Below are 18,728 nucleotides of genomic sequence, written 5' to 3' on the forward strand. Positions count from 1 at the left end.
ATTATAAGAAGAGTTAAAATTCTTATTATTCTAACCTGACATTTTACACTAACTAACCTAACAAAATTAAATTTGTTTTTGTTTTGGCTGTATTTCTGTTATTGGGCTTTTTCCAGTGATTTTCCAGTGAAAGTATCATCAAATATATTTTTATTATTAGTAATATCATAGTGTTGGTTCAGCAAATATGTCCCGGCTTCAAGTAAATTTTGGTTCATTGCGAACCGAGTTTAAGGTAAGTCACACAAAACTAATTCATTGAATACTCAATTAAAACACTTACTTGTACCGCACAGGAAACGTTAAAGACTGCATTTAAGAAAAACAATGTGGATTACCTTGAGACCAAGTTGACTTCATATAAGCGAACAGAAATTGACACTAAAACACCCCTCGATCAGGCATTCAGAGACTACTTGCTGGATTTGCTTGCTAAGGAGGTGGGAGTGGCGACTCTGAAATCTTTTGTGCAACTTTCAATTGAATCATGTCAGAGGCATTTAACTTCACCTACCATGCCAGTTGTTTTGTTAGGTTTGCTGATTTACTTTATTTTTCAGTATCAAATATATCAAATCAGATTTAAGTTAAGGAATTAGAACAGATCCTATATTTTTTTAAAAGCATGGTTTAAGCATGAAGCCTAATAGTTATGTGAGAAGTTGCAGTTATAAGCTTTTGCTTGAATTGTAAAAGTTGATGGAACCAAAACCAATCAGTTTTGTTTATGGATGAATTCCAGAAAGCTAAAAAATAATAGCTTATAATATGTAATTTTAAATGGGACACCCTGTATGTTTTTCTTTTTTGTCATTTTTAGAACCAAATTTTTGAGGCCTTTTTTGACCACCTTGTGATACAACAAAAGATCATTTAAAAGAAGTTTAGAAAAACTTGTTTCAACAGCAAATTTGTTCAGAAATAAGAAATATTTTCAATATGGCAACGTTGCAACAATTTTGTCATAAATTAGAATATAGCTCATAGGAGACCTTTAAGGGCAAAAACACACAATATTGTAGAGGACAAAAAGGTCTCACAATTTTTTTTATTTACATACACTTTTTTGTAGCTTTTCATATAACAAAAACAGTTTGGTGCACCCTGTCACTTTTTGCCTTGTAACTCTGTAAGGAGATTTTTAGTGGCAAAAATACCTTAATACAATCTTGGGCACTTCAAAACAAAAAATATTTTAGATGTGGGGGCCCCAACACAATTACTAAACTCTGAAATTTTCAAAAAGTTAACTTATATAGTTTCTAAAATATCGACCGCGGTAGTTCCCGGTGGGACACTTTGTACAGACGCCATTTTCTCAGAAACAGTTCAATATAGATAGGATATGTTTTGTAAAGTAGGTATGCATGGATTTTGAGTAGAATCACAGACAAGTCCAAATATCCAATATATAATGTTTTTTTTTTCCATTCTGACATCTTTAAAAACAAAAAAATTGTGGGGTTACAGCTGATCACAATATTATCAATATTGTTACGATTTTCCCGTGGGTTCACACAAAGTCAGTTTAACTCAACAATTAATAAATTTATTAACACTTCAAAACACTCCGTACAATAATTAACACAGCTACTAAAAACACTACTACAATTCCACAATTATTCCACTATTTAAACTTAACCGCGTTCCCAAATTCACTACTACTGCGGTCGAGACCGCGTCTTTTATATTCGCAAACCACGTTCTAGAATGACCGCGAAACGCTTCGCGGGTTGCCTTGATCATTCAAGAATCTTCCAGGTAGCGTTTCCTAACTGTGGCCTACTTTAATACGCGCCCGGCCAGATATTGCGGCGCATCGGTTTCATCCCGAGGCGAGCGCTCGTTAAGAAGTATCGAGCATAGTAGGCCCAGACCGTAACACTGCCCCCCTCTTAAAGCTGATCGTCCCGATCCGCTTCATCCAATCCCTGGTATTTCTTGAGTCTGTCCAGATGGACAATTTTCATCTTGCCTTTGGGGCTGCGTTGGACTCTGTACACGACGTCGTTTAACCTTTTTACCACATTGTAAGGTCCCTCCCAAACAGGTGTTAATTTCGGTGATTTGCGTTTCTTCCTCTGAGGGTTAAACAACCAAACTTTATCATCCTTCTGGAACCCTCCCGAATTGGCCCTCAGAGCATAACGAGCTTTCATCTTGTCGCTAGTTAGATTCAAACTTTCCCTGACCAGATCATGGATGTTCAGTAATCTGTCTTGCAACTCGTCAACGGAGTTCTCAATGTTCGTGCTTTGGCCTGTTGGAGATCCGAACACCACATCGCATGGAAGTCGCAGTTCTCGACCAAACAGAACTTTAGATGGTGACTGTCCCGTTGAGTTGTGGACTGCTGCTCTATAAGCCATCAAGAAGAGCGGAATATGCTGGTCCCAATCTTTCTGATGCTGATCAACAACCTTTGAGAGATGTTGCTCTATGGTCTTATTAAATCTCTCGACCATGCCATCCGACTGAGGGTGAAGCGGCGTTGTTCGGGTCTTCCTAATGCCTAGCAGGTCACAGAGCCTCTGAAAGAGCTTGGACTCAAAGTTTCGTCCTTGATCAGAGTGTAACTCCAACGGCACACCAAATCTACTGAAGACATTTTCGACGAGAATATCAGCGACTGTGCTGGCTTCTTGATTTGGAATCGCAAACACCTCAGGCCATTTGCTAAAGTAATCCATGGCAACAAGAATGTACTTGTTGCCTCTGTTGGTCTCAGGAAAAGGCCCAGCGACGTCTATGGCTAAACGTTCGAACGGCAATCCTACGTTGTACTGCTTCATAGGTCCCCGGGATCTCGTCTGTGGTCCGTGACTAGCTGCACAAATGGAACATTGTCGACACCATGATTTCACGTCTTGGCAGTAGTTCACCCAGTAAAAGCGTTGCCGGATTTTGTCCAAAGTCTTATTTACTCCCAAATGAGCACCAGTCTTTCCATTGTGCATTTCCTCCAGTACGTGGTCGACCCTTCCTCTGGGAACTACCAGCTGCTTCCTTATCTCTTTTCCATCGGCACTCTCCCAAGCTCTTTTTAGCAAGCCGCCTTCAACCACAAGCGAGTCCCACTGAGCCCAAAGTGCTTTGAACGTCAGGCCTTTGCTAGAGATTTCTTGCCATGTTGGTCTTGGCTCGCTTTGTTCCTTTCTCAACAACAATGGGCCTATGTCGCTGTCTTCTAGTTGATCCTTCCTAATCTCATCGGGACTCCATTCATCATTGGTCTTCAGCCGAACCATTCTGATGGACACAACGCCTTCACGTTGTTCCGCTTTCTGGCAATGTTTGCATTCTTCGGCGCAAGGTCTTCTTGATAGGGCATCTGCGTTATTATGCAGCTTTCCGGGTCGATGCTTGATGTTGAAATTATACTGCTGGAGTTTTTCAAGCCATCTTGCTACTTGTCCTTCCGGTTGTTTCATTCCGAGGAGCCACTTGAGTGCCGCATGGTCAGTCCTTATCAAAAATTCCTGTCCGTACAAGTACTTGTGAAAGTGATCGACTGATTTTACTATTGCCAGTAGCTCTTTTCTCGTTACACAGTAGTTCCGTTCTGCTTTGGTAAGTTTCCTACTGAAGTATTCTATGACATGTTCTTCTCCGTTTTGGACTTGAGACAATACAGCTCCAATACCAGAATTACTGGCATCTGTGTCTAAAATGAACTTTCCTTTTGGTTGTGGATAACTGAGGATGGGACTGGAGCAAAGTGATGCCTTTAATCTTCTGAACGCCTGATCACATTGGGTATTCCAACAGTAGGGTGTTTTGTCCTCAGTAAGTTGATGTAGCGGAGCTGCGATGTTGGCAAATCCTTCCACAAACCGTCTGTAGTAGGTGGCAAGTCCTAGAAAGCTTCTGAGTTCGTGTTTATCCTTTGGTACTGGCCATTCTCTAATTGCTTGGATCTTCTTGTCGTCCGTCTGGATTCCGTCGACCGTCACCACATGCCCAAGGAATTCGACTTGCTTTTGGAAGAACCAACACTTTTTGGCGTTCAATCGAAGATGGGCACCACCTATTCTAGCAAATACTTCTTGCAAGTTGTCCAGATGTTCTTCAAAAGTTTTTCCCATCACCATGATATCGTCCAGATAAACCAAGCAAGTCTTCCAGTTAAGGCCACGAAGCACAATTTCCATTAGTCTTTCAAACGTAGCAGGAGCATTACAAAGTCCGAAGGGCATCACATTGAATTGGTACAGCCCATTTCCAGCAGAAAAAGCAGTCTTCTCCTTATCTTGCTCCTCAATGCCAACTTGCCAGTACCCACTCTTCAAATCTAAAGTGGAAAACCAACAGGATCCTGCCAAAGTCGTCAGTGTGTCGTCGATACGGGGAAGTGGATAGCTGTCCTTTTTGGTCACGTCATTCAGTTTTCGGTAATCTACACAAAATCTGCTTGATCCATCTTTCTTAGTGACCAGAACAACAGGTGATGACCAAGGGCTGCAGGATTCTTCTATAACTCCGTCGTCAAGCATCCTGTCCACTAATTCCTGCACTTCCTGTTGTTTGGCTATTGGTAGTCTCCTAGGTGGTTGTCGAATCGGTTGTGCATTGCCGGTGTTAATTCGGTGTTTTACAATGGTAGTTTTTCCCATATTGTTCGGTGTTCCAAATATGCTACCATGGTCCAAAATCAGTTTCCGAGCCTTCTTCAGTTGTGGTGTTGACAGATGTTTCCAGGGGGCCTATTCTTGAAAGCAGGGAACCGAATTCTCAAGAGAATTGTTATTAGAATGTGACAGAATAAGGTGACAATGGCGGGTTCCTGTCACATTCTACAGGGTTTTCTCTTGATTATTCCCTTCCCTCGTTTCAAGAATACGCACCCAGGTCTTTTCAAGTTCATTTAAGAGCTTGTTTTCCCCCAACTGCTCCTCCTGTTCTGGTAACCCATCGCAATTGGTTATTTTGACTACAGGCTCGAATACCGCAATAATTTCGCCTTTGTTGATTTTTACGTCGTCTGAAAAAATGTTTGCAACTCTTATTGGGACTTCACTTCCTCCATTTACAAGTGATTTCCCAATGAGGCATCTTCCTGGTCGGTCCGGGTTTCGTACAAGTCCAACACAGCTCCCAGAATTCTGCTCCAAATGTCCAATGATTATTTGCTCGGAATTGCCGCTTATTTTTACTGTCTGAGATGCCAAAACATTAATGGGTGACTCATAGCGGTGATTGGTTGACAGGATAAACTCTTCACTTCCAAACCTTAGGATATTTTGCTCGGGATTAAAAGAAAATCCATGTTGACGAATCAGGTCCATTCCCAGAATAAATTCATCTTCAATATCTGCTACTAGCACAGTGTGGTAAAACGTAATCCTTCCAAGGCAAATCTTGACTGTTATTTCTCCTAAAACTTTAGCCGATTCTCCAGTCACAGTGCGCAGGAGAATACTTCTTCGTAAAGGCTTAACTTGACTTTTATCCACAAGGTTTGACCGGATCAAAGATACTGCCGCACCGGTATCCAAAGTAAAAGTAACGTTCATCGCATCCACCTTTCCATCTACGTTCAGGCTTCCCATTGATCTACCCAGGCTTCTGATGGAGATAATTCTGGGGGCTTTGTCTTCGCTAGTCAACATTCGCCCCGTAATGTTGACTAGTGGGAGTTTTCCTGGTCCCTTCTGGATGGTTGTACGTCCCTCGTTGGAGAGCGGGACGGTATCCTTACTCGACAATCTCGTTTGATGTGTCCCGTACGTCCGCATCGATATCACTCCACTCTAGTGATCGGGCGTGACCGTTCTAACTGTGTGGACTGGCCATTTGCTAATGCTGCCATTTGTTGCACTATTTGGCCGAACATTGATTCAATTTTATTCATTGGTGTAGCAGCATGATCGGCTGGCGGTTCTCTCTCCTCTTGAATAGTCACGGCCCTGATCATTGGCTTTAAGTCATTGCACGCAGCTTTAACTTCCAGCGCTCGAACTAGTAATTCGCTGCTGTTGCTTCCTTTGAACATCTTCAGCATTTTCTTTACTTCCAGATCTCGAATCCCATCTACAAAACACTGTGCCACAAGTTCTTCTTGGATTTCATCCGGGACGGCTGGGTAAGCCAGATGCACAAGGCGACGAATTTCGGCCTCAAACTCTTGTAAATTTTCACCAGTTTTCTGCAGTCTTGCCTTTAATTGTGTTTGGTACACTCCTTTCCTATGCTGATCCCCATAACGTCGTTCTAATGCAGCTACTAATGCGTCATAGTTGCTTTGTTGGGCGATAGGCAGAGTCTGTAACAGCTCCTCCATCTATTTGCATTTGAAGCGGCCTCAAATTGGAGTTGGTACGTTGCCCATGAAGTTTGACCATCGTATGTGGGAGGCTTGCTCTTGTTGAGCCCGTTTCCGGTGATCACTGTAGAGCTGGCTCCTCTGCTGTCAATTTTCTGCTCTAAGTCACGTAACTTTATCTCGACATCATTCTGGATTTTATTAATGTCGTCCCGAACATCATTAATGTCTTCCCGAACATCCTTTAATTTTTCCTCAACATCACACTCCATCTTTTTAAGACTATCGGATACATACTCTTGGATTTCTGTCTTGTTCCGTGCTAGAACGTTCAATATTTCTACGTTACGTTTTTCTTGCCGCTCTCTATCTTCTTGACGCATTTCTATATCTTGTTGTAGCATTCTTTCTTGTTGTTGTCGAATCCTTTCTTGTTCTTCCTTCTCTTGTTGTCGAATCCTTTCTTGTTCTTCCTTCTCTTGTTGTCGAATCCTTTCTTGTTCTTCCTTCTCTTGTTGTCGAATCTTTTCTGTTTGTTGTCGAATCCTTTCTTGTTCTTCTTTGTCTTGTTGTCGAATCCTTTCTTGTTCTTCTTTGTCTTGCTGTCGAATCTCTTCTTGTTTTCCAAGCATTGCCATAATAGCTGCAAGTTGGGCTTCCATGTTTGCACTTTGACGTCTTGTTATTGGCATAAAATAAATTTAACACACCACTGTTCCGAAAATCTCTAGTCCGGTTCTGAACACAAGTCTTTAACCCGAAGTTTAGTTCAAATTCTCGTCGCACTAAAGTCTGATCCCACTTCTGACACCAATTGTTACGATTTTCCCGTGGGTTCACACAAAGTCAGTTTAACTCAACAATTAATAAATTTATTAACACTTCAAAACACTCCGTACAATAATTAACACAGCTACTAAAAACACTACTACAATTCCACAATTATTCCACTATTTAAACTTAACCGCGTTCCCAAATTCACTACTACTGCGGTCGAGACCGCGTCTTTTATATTCGCAAACCACGTTCTAGAATGACCGCGAAACGCTTCGCGGGTTGCCTTGATCATTCAAGAATCTTCCAGGTAGCGTTTCCTAACTGTGGCCTACTTTAATACGCGCCCGGCCAGATATTGCGGCGCATCGGTTTCATCCCGAGGCGAGCGCTCGTTAAGAAGTATCGAGCATAGTAGGCCCAGACCGTAACACTATTAATGAAGCCCACTGTTCAACACATAAATGACATGGAAAAATTATGTTTTTGGTGATCCAATTACAAATGTATTTCTAATAGAATATTACCTTTTAACATACTAAGTCTCTTTTTCAGCAAACAGAATATTGTAAGGTCATTTGTTTAAAACTTTTATTTAAATCCCAATTTTACCTTAAGAGCCATGATTTTTTGCACAGTTGACTAGTGTCTTTCTGAGATTGTGTCAACATGTCTGCAGAATTGTCCTCAACTTTGCTTAATCTGCTTCTTCCATTTTTATAAAAGTCTTGATAATAATTTTCTTTCATGTCTTAAGTCTTAAATTAGTAAACAGTGTCATATCTATGCCAAAACTACAAATATTAATATATAATATAGGTGAAACTCCAAATGATTGTTTAGAAGAAAGTTCTGTTGATTGAATTTCAGTATTTCAAAATACAACTTAAACTAATTCTAAAGATAATTATTATAGAAATGGCAGAACTGATTTCACAGTTTCTATCGAAAAAAACGTAGAAGTAAAATCCAACTAAAGTCTGAAGTATAAATACTGGACCTAATTTGGAAAAAAGGTGCTGATAAGCTTCAAAGTAGTTGGCTTGCAATGATAGTTGCAAATTGCATACAAGAGTACATCACATTAGACCACTGATTTGTCTGGAACAAATATTTGTATAAACCAGTTTAGTGGTGTACAAACATAAAAAAAGTACTGTAGAAAGGAATGAATGAAAGAAGGAATGTACAAACTTAAATTGTCATCAAAATATCAGTTGGATCATTAAACATCTTTTACACATATTTTGTCTTAATTCTCTAAACCAATTAATGGTTTACTTCAGCCAAATACTTAACATAAAATTGATAAAAAGAATTCTTAACTTAAATTTGGTTTAAGAGACACTCAAGTACAATACTAAAATTTCGAATAAATATTTTATTGACAGGAGATATTTTTGATACATTAACGCTGGATGTCTGTCAAGAAATGTTTGGTTTTGTGGAGGGAAATGTACAAGTATGGAAAGAAGAACTATTCTTTACCAGCTGCAAAAACCATTTGTTGCGTTTGTGCAATGATTTGCTCAGACGAATGTCCAGGACTACTGCCACTGTGTTTTGTGGGAAGATTTTGCTGTTTTTAGCAAAGTTTTTCCCATTTTCTGAAAGATCTGGTTAGTGGGTATTTCGGGGTGCTTTTTCATTTTGTTTCATCAAGTTGCAGTATTTTATTATGCAATGTTAATTGAAGATTTTGACTTTACATAAATGCTTAGATGCACATCTCTGTAGCTAAATACAGTAATGCTTGGAAGGTAAACTGAAGTTTGTTTCACAATAACTCAACATACAAATCATCATCTGCTTGATGAAGTAAAATTAAAGTGCTTCTAAATTATTTTTTTACAATTCTAATTCCATTCCAATTCTAATTCATCTGTAGGATTAAATATTGTGAGTGAGTTTAACTTGGAAAATGTCACAGAATATGGTACTGACACATCTGATGACATAGTAACGGAAATAGTTTCCGGAGATCAGAAACACGTTATAGATTTCTCGTTTTACTGCAAATTCTGGCAGTTACAAGACTTTTTCAGAAATCCTAATCAGTGCTATGACAAAGTTCAGTGGAAGGTGTTCTGTTCTGTAAGTGAACTTTGACTCAATTTTGACAGTTTGAAATTTACAAGTTTTCTTTTAGCATTCAATGAACATTCTAAATACATTCCAAGGAATAAAACTAGATTATGTAGGAACGTCAGATCAAACTTCTAGCGTCGGATATTTTGCCAAATACTTAACCAGTCAGAAATTGTTGGATTTGCAACTGAATGATGTCAGTTTTCGACGGTCAGTTTTGTTGCAATTTCTGATTGTTTTTCAGTATTTAACTTCTTCAGTCAAGTTTAAATCGTACGTTTTTTTTTATTACAAACAATTTGAAAAACTTAATTGTTGTTGATTTTAAGTGACAGTTACGAATTAAAATCGGACCAAAAAGAATGGATTCAAACCTCCACAGAAAAAGTGTATAATTTATTAAAAGAAACACCTCCAGATGGAGCTACTTTTGCTAACATAATCAAAAACATTTTAAAGAGGGAGGAGCTGTGGAATGCCTGGAAGAATGATGGATGTCCAGGTGATTAAGTGAGGTTTTGTTGTGGTGTGGTTGCTATTAAGTATGTTGCAGAAATTAAAAAGTTTTTGCCTCAAAATGAGCCGGTGCTAATACCTCCACCAGAGAAATCGGAAGTGCTAGTAGGAGATTTAATTAGAGAGGCCAATCAGAATGGAAAGTTTTACCTGGGAAAGTGAGTATATTAGATTAAAAATGTTATAAAGATAGATTGATGTTGTTTAAGTAAAAAGAAGGTATGGTTTTTTACAAAATAAGGTTAAGAACCCAGTACCGGAGAAATTATAAATTATTTGGGTTTTCTCAAAAACCGCAAAAATGTGAGTTAACTGTGAAAAGCTCCATGAGTTTTGGCACTAAATCTACACATTTTTTGAATAAGGCAGTTTTTTGTAACTTAGTTTGATCATACTGCCAAATTGTTATATATACACTGGTACAAAATCAAAGTAAATCTTTTCATTTTTTTTAGAAAACCATTTTGCGATTTGTGCAGGTGATAGTATCCAATTTTCTTTCTTTGACTTCGACAATACAGTAATTCAGACATTTCAATTATTCGGTTGTAAAAACCCATTTTGAATACACATAAACATTGGGTTTTCACTATCCATTTCTCTAATTTCAACATTTTCTACACCATGAACTGGATTTTTCAGTTGTTTCGGTTGATTTTTATCATGACTCTATAATGTTCAGTCCACTTTTCTTCTGTCTTGTACTCTTAAAGCCATTTCCCATGTTGTTAATGTTTATTTTGCTTTTAACTATCTTTCACGCTTCCTTTGGACATTTTCAATTCATATCACCGTTTTTGGCGTTGTCCACTTTGCTGGTTCTGGTTGAAAATATTGCTCTATTTCATTCTTGTGGCATGTTATTTGGGCATATAAATGGGTCTTATGCCCGGTTTCTGAACATCAAGCCTTATCGGTTCAATAGTTATCGGTCCCATATATTTATTTATTCAATAACTTTAATTGGGGTTCCGGCCTATAAAATTTGTGGATTGATATTTTTGTGGTTAGTATGCCGAAAACGATTTGGCCGGAAACACTATAACATCCATTTGATAACGAATTAACAACACAAAAAAAAACAAATTACGAAACTGATGGAAATGGAAGTTCAAGGAACATTTTTTGATGAGACCCATTATGTGGAAAATGAGGAAAAATCGTGGAAAATTTTACTAGATGAAGATTTAATTATACCCCACAGCTGGCACCAATTGTAAAGCCGCGATTTTTCCCCTTCCTTGAAATCATAAAAAAATCATACCTGCTGGACATTTTGGGGATAATTTGGCAGAAGGAGCTGACTTGGTAGTTGAGGCACCCACTTTTCCTTCTTGAAGATGCTCTACGGTGCCATGTCCCTTGCGAAAACCAGCCTGATCACCCGACTGATATTCATCTAGTTTCCGCGTAAGCCTGTTTGGAAGAATCTTGTTAAGGAGCTTATAAGGATGGGGCAATAAGCTTATTGGGGAAAAGTTGCTGAGATTTAATTGGTCTCCCTTTTTGTGTAACAAGATGACTTGGGCATTTTACCATGTTGTTGGAGTATTACCGATGTGAAGACATTTGTTCATTAAGATTTTCTTGGATTCCATTGTGGTTGTGATTCCCAGTTTTATCATTTCACTAGTGATTTTATCTTCACCAGGAGCTCGAACATTTGTTCAGTCAAGTTAGTAATTTCATTATTTTATAGGTAATTTGGAGTAATAATTTGAAGCGAACTGACATACGTGACGAATTAAACAGTCAACTTGTCTGCTTTTAAAATTAAAAATGTAGAAAACTGACAAATTAGACGAAAAGTCTATAAGTCCGTACACTTTAATTTAAATTTGGGATGAAAAAAACTGTTACTAAATATATTTTGCTTAGAGAGTAATTAAATTATGGATTAAATATGCTGCGCAATGTGTTATTTTAATCCCAAAACCGAAAGTATTGGTCGACATGCCTTCAAAACCTCAAATTTTAGCTCGGATTTAACGAAACTTTGGAACATCAGCCCAAGTAATTTGGAGGCGTGCAAAGACCGTGACTTTTTGCCGTCCTTGGAGGATTATTTTGCTGACGCAATTACTCAAGTCGAATCAGGCGCAGTTGCAAAAGACGAGGACAATCTTCTGAAAGACAGTAACTTTGGTGAGTTCTAGGGCTTAGCAGAAAAATGAATATTATTTTGATCTAGATTAATATTTTTTAAACATTCAAGCGAGTCTGAAAATATGTAGATTTTGTTTATCATAGGATGGAGAGCCTTGAGGTTATTAGCAAAGAGAAGTCCCTACTTTTTCTCGAATAATACTTTAAATCATTCCTTGCCAAAGTATTTAGAGATGATGGTGCACAAAATAGCACACGAGAAACCGGGTAGAAGTGATGAAAACAGCCAGGTAGTTGAGTGATTTGCTAAAACAAGGACACGCTCTAAATGATTTTATTAGGAGGGACCTACGGAACAAGAAGAAGAAAACATTCTAACCGAAGAGCAGAACACCACCGAGGATTTCAATAACAAAACCGAGGAGTTTTCATCTGAAGAAACCGTCCAACGAAAAGAACAATCCAAGCAAGTGAATATGGAGCGGTTACAAACTGTTATCGAGAAAATAACTCCGGAATGGGAGAAACTTGGCACTAAGCTAGGTACTGCCACGCCCCACAATTCTCGCAAAACAAAACAGCATTTTTGTTAAATTTTGCAGGTTATAAAGCTGACGAAATTGAGTGGTTTAAGAACGAGAATCCTAAAAGGTTTGACCAGGCGACACATATGATGAACTTGTGGTTTGAAGATGACGAAGACGCCAACTTGGACAACTTGCTGTATATTTTGGAAGGTCTTGAAATGAATGAGGCTGCGGAAGCTGTTCGGGCTGAGTTGAGTGCTGCCAGTGAAACTTAGAAGTATTGAAAATGTTTTGTTTAATATAACTTAAACTATAGAAATTATTTTATTATCCACACCCCTCTAAATAACTAAGGTGATTGTTGATTACTGTCTAGTTTATTTATTGACTTGATCTTGTGTTTCATAAACTCTAAAACTTGTCTCTTTTTATGCGCTTAAGGACCTATAAATTTCGTATTTTATTACCTTTTTTTCCGCGACAATAGCACATTTACTGCCGCAGCGCTAAGATGAGGCAGTAAATGTGCATTTTTGCCGAGTCAAACACATAATTTTTTCGCCGATTATTGTCAATCCGAATAACTTTTTATATTTAAGTAGTAATACACCTCTCCTATTTCTAATAATGAAAACTGTCCACCTATGATGTACCTACAACAATAATTATACCTGTTTGGATGCTATGATTACGATCAAATAGACATCATAAATAAGCCAAAATTGACATCTAAAAGTTTCGTCAAATTTATAAGTTGTTTCTTCATGATGGAGACTATGAAGAGTGACGATGATGTACCACTAACGCCTCCGGAGGTGCGATAAGCAGCCAGGAATGTAGAAATTAATCTCCTACCGGAAAAATCGAAAAAAATATATGAAGACACATACTGCCGATTTATGGATTACCGGAAGAACAAGAACATCGGTTCGTTTTCAGAAAACGTGTTAATCGCATATTTTGCTGAGCTGTCTCAAAAACTAAAGTCTTCTACATTGTAGAGTGTATATTCTATGCTCAAATCCACCTTAAGCACGCATCATAATGTAGATTTGGCAAAGTATTTGAAACTAAGGGCTTTTTTAAAAAGGCAGAAAGATGGATACCAACCCAAAAAATCTAAGGTGTTTGAGAAGGAAGAAGTTATTAAATTTTTATCGGAAGCTCCAGATGCCAACTATTTATCAACCAAAGTAAGTTTCAGAACTTGGATCGAATTTTAAGTGAATAACCAAGTATTTTTGTCTAGGTTGCGGCGGTTCTTGCGATTGCCGGAGCATGTAGACGAACTTTTGCGAATGCAATTAGATGATATTGAAGATAAGGGCAATAAGCTATTAGTTTCCCTTCCTGATACCAAAACGAAAAGACCGAGATCTTTTGTGGTATCAGAACACCTGGACATGTTGTTATGATTCACACTGGATGACCTTCCTTGTCCTGACGTGGAGAGAAATGGGTTGGATTTATTAATTTGCATTATAATGTCCACCTCACTTTCCTGAACGGATTTCTGACTGCCGTCCCGGTTCTCTCCAACAGTACAAGAAGGCCCGTTTGTTTTGAACACTTTTACCTCACAAAAAATCACTCCTAGTGTCGAACCACAAAATAAAATAACAAATGAATTTAGAATTTAAATTCAGCAAAACAAGAAATACCATACAGGGATGCCAAAACGTTGTGTTATTAGGACAACGAATAAACCTAAACTAACCTATTATATAATTACCTTCTCTCACAAAATACAAAACTAAAAATTACTGCTACAATACTGTTATCTATGAGTTCGAAAGATTCTTAATTCTAAAAAGAAATTACTTTACTTACAGTCTGTTACTGTTCTTTTAATATCACCGCACGTCACGCCCTCTCTCCCCGCACTATAGAATAATCCTTTATCTGCTGTGATGCCAAAGGGTTTATCTCAAACCCGAGACGGTCTCGAAGAACGTGGAAACCTCTGGCTTTTTAGAATCTTCTTCCCCTGCTGCAGCAGGACGTCTTCCAAAGATAATGTTAGCTTTTCCTGGCGAGATTTGTGGATTTAATGTCACACGCCTCGACCAATTCGCTTGATCTCCTCAAATGATGTAGCCTAATTAACACGCCCGGTGTAGACCTCTCGAATTCCAGCGGAATACTCAAATCAATTCGAGGCTTATTATTTATAATCTTCTTTCTTTACTTGACTTCCAAAAAACCGCCAGTCAATCATTCAAAATTGATTAATTCCCAAAAAACAAAAACCGCTCAACAATTAACTACCTACAAACTAGCTATTTTTTAACATCCCTGTAAAAAAAATACCAGGAGTGATTTGTGTGATAAAAAGATATCAATATCTTTTCAATGTATAGAAAATATGCTTCTTATCGTCCTTCTGGATTTGAAAGCCGCAGATTTTTCTTCAGATATTGGAGGGGTAAAGCATTAAAACAAGTTATTGGAATTCATAAATTTGGTGCTATGCCACAAGAGATAGCAACTTATTTAAAACTACCAAATGCTCAGAAGTACACTGGACATTGCTTTAGAAGGACGTCTGCTACTTGGCTTGTTAATTCTGGAGCTGACATCACAATGCTAAAAAGACATGGAGGATGAAAGTCCACAAGTGTTGCTGAAGGCTACATAGAGAATTCAGTCGAAAGCAAAAGTGTGATTTAGCGAATATTCCCACCTGCAGTGACAGTGGGAAGAGAAAAGATGAAACTTCTAGTTCATCGGTGTATTTGAAAAATAGTTCTAACGAAGTGAACGACAAATCAATAATAATAGAAGGATGTTCTCATTTTACTGTTAATGTTTATAAATAATTATATATACTTTTGACTCCAAAAATGTTATAGTTTGGTGTTTTTTCTTAATAAATGTTAAATTTGATGTTGTGTAAACGATGTCATATTTATATTGTCCCTGCGCCAGGTAAGCGGCAGTAAAAAATTTTAACTGCCTAGGCAGTAAAAGTGGTTGTTTACAGCCTGTCGTTAGACACTAAAACGACAGGTATACTGACAGTCGGCGAAAATAATTATTTACATTACTAGTGTGGTATGAACATTTATTATTAGCATTGCCACGACTAGACAGTTACCGTGACAAGTATTATGGCTACCTTAAGTTTCAAGGAACCCTTAAGGAATAATAGATAATTCTAAGGGTCATATTAATAATCATTAAGGATTAAGGATCATTGAAGGAACTCTTAAGCCTTCCTTACTCAAGGCCTTGAGTTGCCTTCGGCGATTTGGATTCACAGACGCTCCTCAAGTGGCCCTTGAGTAAGGCGCCCTTGCAAATGATAGGAAACTGTCAACACCGTAAATTGATAAAATGTCTTAACCTTTAACTGTTGTACTGTTGTGTGTGTGTGTGACGCGGGAAGCTCCTGCCCTTGAAAAACATATAGGCCTCCTATATGGGCCCGTCACGTCCCGAAAGTAAGGGAGCTACAGCAGCCCAGTCCTTTATAAAATCCACCAGGTTGCTAGAGCATAAGTCCCTTATGTCCCTGGGCAACAGCATCAGGCTGTCCCAGTATGCGCATACGCGCGTAAGAGAAGGCAGGGAAGGCATGTCCCGAAGTTTCTTCATCTTCTAAGCATCCCCTACATTCGGGATCCTCAGCAACACCCATCAAAGACTGATGTCATCTAAGGTGACAATGATCGGTCAAAAAGCCTGTCACCGTTCTTAAATTGCTTCTGTCTAGTCTCAGTAGTTGTTTAGTTTTCAGAGCACAGGGACCACATGAATTCCTTGGCTTGTCGAGGCGATTATTGGAAGGTTTAGAACACTTACAGAGGCTTCTGGCAAGTTTTGAGAGTCTTTCAATAGTATTTAGTGGTTTCTGGCATTCCCAAAATAATTATAGAAATCTCAGTCAATTTTAAAATTTCTTGAAAGGTTTAGACCACTTGCAGAGGCTTATGGCAATTTTTGGAAGGCTTTGAATAGTATTTAGAGGCATTTGGCAAATTTAAAAACATACTTGGAAGGGTTAGGACGCTTCGAATCTTGTATAAGCTTCTGGCAAGTTTTGAGACTTTTTCAGTAGTATTTAGAGGTCTCTGGCATTCCCAAAATAATTATAGAAGTCTCTGTCAATTTCAAATTTTCTTGAAAGGTTTAGAACACTTGCAGAGGTTTCTGGCAAGTTTTGAGAGTCTTTCAATAGTATTTAGTGGTTTCTGGCATTTCCAAAATAATTATAGAAATCTCAGTCAATTTTAAAATTTCTTGAAAGGTTTAGAACACTTGCAGAGGTTTCTGGCAATTTTTAGGAGGCTTCAAATCGTATTTAGAAACCTTTGGCAAATTTAAAAACATCCTTGGAACGTTTAAGAAGCTTGTATAAGCTTCTGGCAAGTCTTGAGAGTCTTTCAGTAGTATTTAGAGGTCTATAGGTATTTAGTATTTAGAGTCTCAAGGAGTAATAATGACAAATATTATGGCTACCTTAAGTTTCAAGGAACCCTTAAGGAATGATTATTATAAGGGTCATATTTAATAATCATTCCTTGAAGACCCTAATTCAAGGATGTAAAACTTTCGGTAATTATCCGAAAAAAAAGTCTGAAAATTCAAAAATAATTCGATTTTTATGTTTTTGTATTATTAACTTGAAGGCAAATAGGTCAGTTGAGGTTAATTTTGAAAATACAAAATTTTTACTTAAAATTTCTTGACAATTCTAGTTTTCAATTTTTCAAGGTCAAACGGCATGGTACCAAAAAAGTGTATAGAAGGTAAAAGTTGCATCCCATCGAAGGTGCATTTGTGGTAAAAATCCTCTAACCTGAAATGTTCCTGAGATATAAAAACGAGAGTCAACTTTCACGGCCTCTAGCGGCTAAACGAGGCAACTTAGCCGTGTCCACTCAACGTCACGTGATAGCCCCATTCATTAGCTTTCTTTTGTTGTACAGTGTGTTTATACAGGATGTTTCAAATAAGCGAGTTATGGACGATTTTCTGGAATAGTGCACGAAAATTTAATCTAAATTAGGGATTTTTTGTTCCTACTATACTAACGGCGACCATTTTGGATTTTCCTTAATCAAAGTGATTTTTTTAACTAATTTGAACTTGGGGAACACAAATCTGACGTCCATTTTGCTCTAACTCTCACCGTTTCGGAGATGACCTTGAAATTATGTCAATTTTGACACTTTAGGGCGTGGCACCCTTGCAAAATGACATTTTGACAAATGACACTTTATGTCATTTTTGTACTATTAACCTGAAGGTATTTAAGCAGTTGAGGTTAATTTTAAAAATACAAAATTTTCTGAAAAAAATCAGAAGGCTAATTCTAATTCTAGTTTTTAATTTTTCAAGGTCAAACGGTGCATGTTACCAAAAAAGTGTATAGAAGGTAAAAGTTGCATCCCATCGAGGGTGCATTTGTGGTAAAAATTCAGACCTCTAACCTGCAACGTTCCTGAGATATTGAGCAAAAACTGCAAAAAACGAGAGTCAACTTTGACGCGCTCTAGCGGCTAAACGGGGAGACTTAGCTGTGCCCGCTCAACGTGCCGTGATAGCCCCATTTATTAGCTTTCTTTTGTTATACGGTGGTTTTATACAGAGTGTTTCAAATAGGCGAGTTATGGAAGATTTTCTGTAAAAGTGCACCAAAATTTCGCTCAAATTGGGAATTTCAATTTTCGAGGAGGGTGGTCAAAGTAAGGCTGCTAGAGCAAAAACAATTGAATATCGATACAAACATTTTACATCAAGGAGGCCTAGAATTTGACGTAGATTCCAAAAATCGAATAAAAAGTTATACTTATGTTTGGTTTGTTCTTCAAATTTGAGACACCCTGTATACTGATGGATTATCTAGGAATAAAGTATATGCAAATATATGCAAGATTCATATTTGGTACTTTTTTATACAGGTGTGGTAAATCTAAAACCGACCATAGGAAAACCGTGTAACGGACAGAGAAACGTACATTATTGCATGCGCGGGACAAAGACAGAAAACGAAAAAAATATCAAGGAGGCCATATTTTCAGCGCACTGTTGCCAAACGCCAAGTATCACTCCAATACCGTCGACAAAATTAATTAAATTAATTTTTCTCTGTCCGTTACACGGTTTTCCTATGGTCGGTTTTGGATTTACCACACCTGTATAACGAAAATTAAACAAGTTACAAGGATGTTAAAAATTCATTCAAACACCCTGTCTGTAAATTACTCCATTGTATTGTCAATAACTCAGTTATTTTGACAATTATAGGGTGGTTCAATATACCAATTTGTAACCCTTGAAATTCTCTTTTGACCACCCTGTATAGCGTTTTTACCTAAAACGTCGTATAACTGAGTTATTTACTGTTAAAACTGAGTTGTTTGACTTTGACAGTTTTTACTGTCACAGCCCATAACTGTTATTTTGACAGTTACAGGGTGGTTCAATCTACCAATTTGTGAAAACCATAC

The 18,728-nt window shown here is 37.9% G+C and overlaps 2 protein-coding genes across 2 annotated transcripts; both read left to right on the plus strand.

The window, feature by feature from the left end:
- Window positions 1-38: 38 nt before the first annotated feature.
- Window positions 39-12,592, plus strand: Hpr1 (THO complex 1-like protein Hpr1). The gene is made up of 11 exons (XM_081974128.1): window positions 39-235; window positions 297-534; window positions 8,428-8,655; window positions 8,925-9,130; window positions 9,186-9,397; window positions 9,454-9,626; window positions 9,678-9,798; window positions 11,619-11,785; window positions 11,891-12,036; window positions 12,088-12,289; window positions 12,349-12,592. The coding sequence occupies exons 1-11, from the start codon at window positions 188-190 to the stop codon at window positions 12,546-12,548; spliced, it is 1,941 nt and encodes a 646-aa protein (XP_081830254.1). The 5' UTR covers window positions 39-187; the 3' UTR covers window positions 12,549-12,592.
- Window positions 12,593-12,774: 182 nt separating this feature from the next.
- LOC145725391 (uncharacterized) lies at window positions 12,775-14,105 on the plus strand. Its single transcript, XM_081974148.1, has 3 exons — window positions 12,775-13,200; window positions 13,275-13,466; window positions 13,523-14,105. The coding sequence occupies exons 1-3, from the start codon at window positions 13,150-13,152 to the stop codon at window positions 13,583-13,585; spliced, it is 306 nt and encodes a 101-aa protein (XP_081830274.1). The 5' UTR covers window positions 12,775-13,149; the 3' UTR covers window positions 13,586-14,105.
- Window positions 14,106-18,728: the final 4,623 nt, after the last annotated feature.

Source organism: Ips typographus, linkage group LG2 (genome assembly GCF_016097725.1).
Source record: "Ips typographus isolate SLU linkage group LG2, UJ_Ityp_2.0, whole genome shotgun sequence".
NCBI classification, from domain to species: domain Eukaryota; kingdom Metazoa; phylum Arthropoda; class Insecta; order Coleoptera; family Curculionidae; genus Ips; species Ips typographus.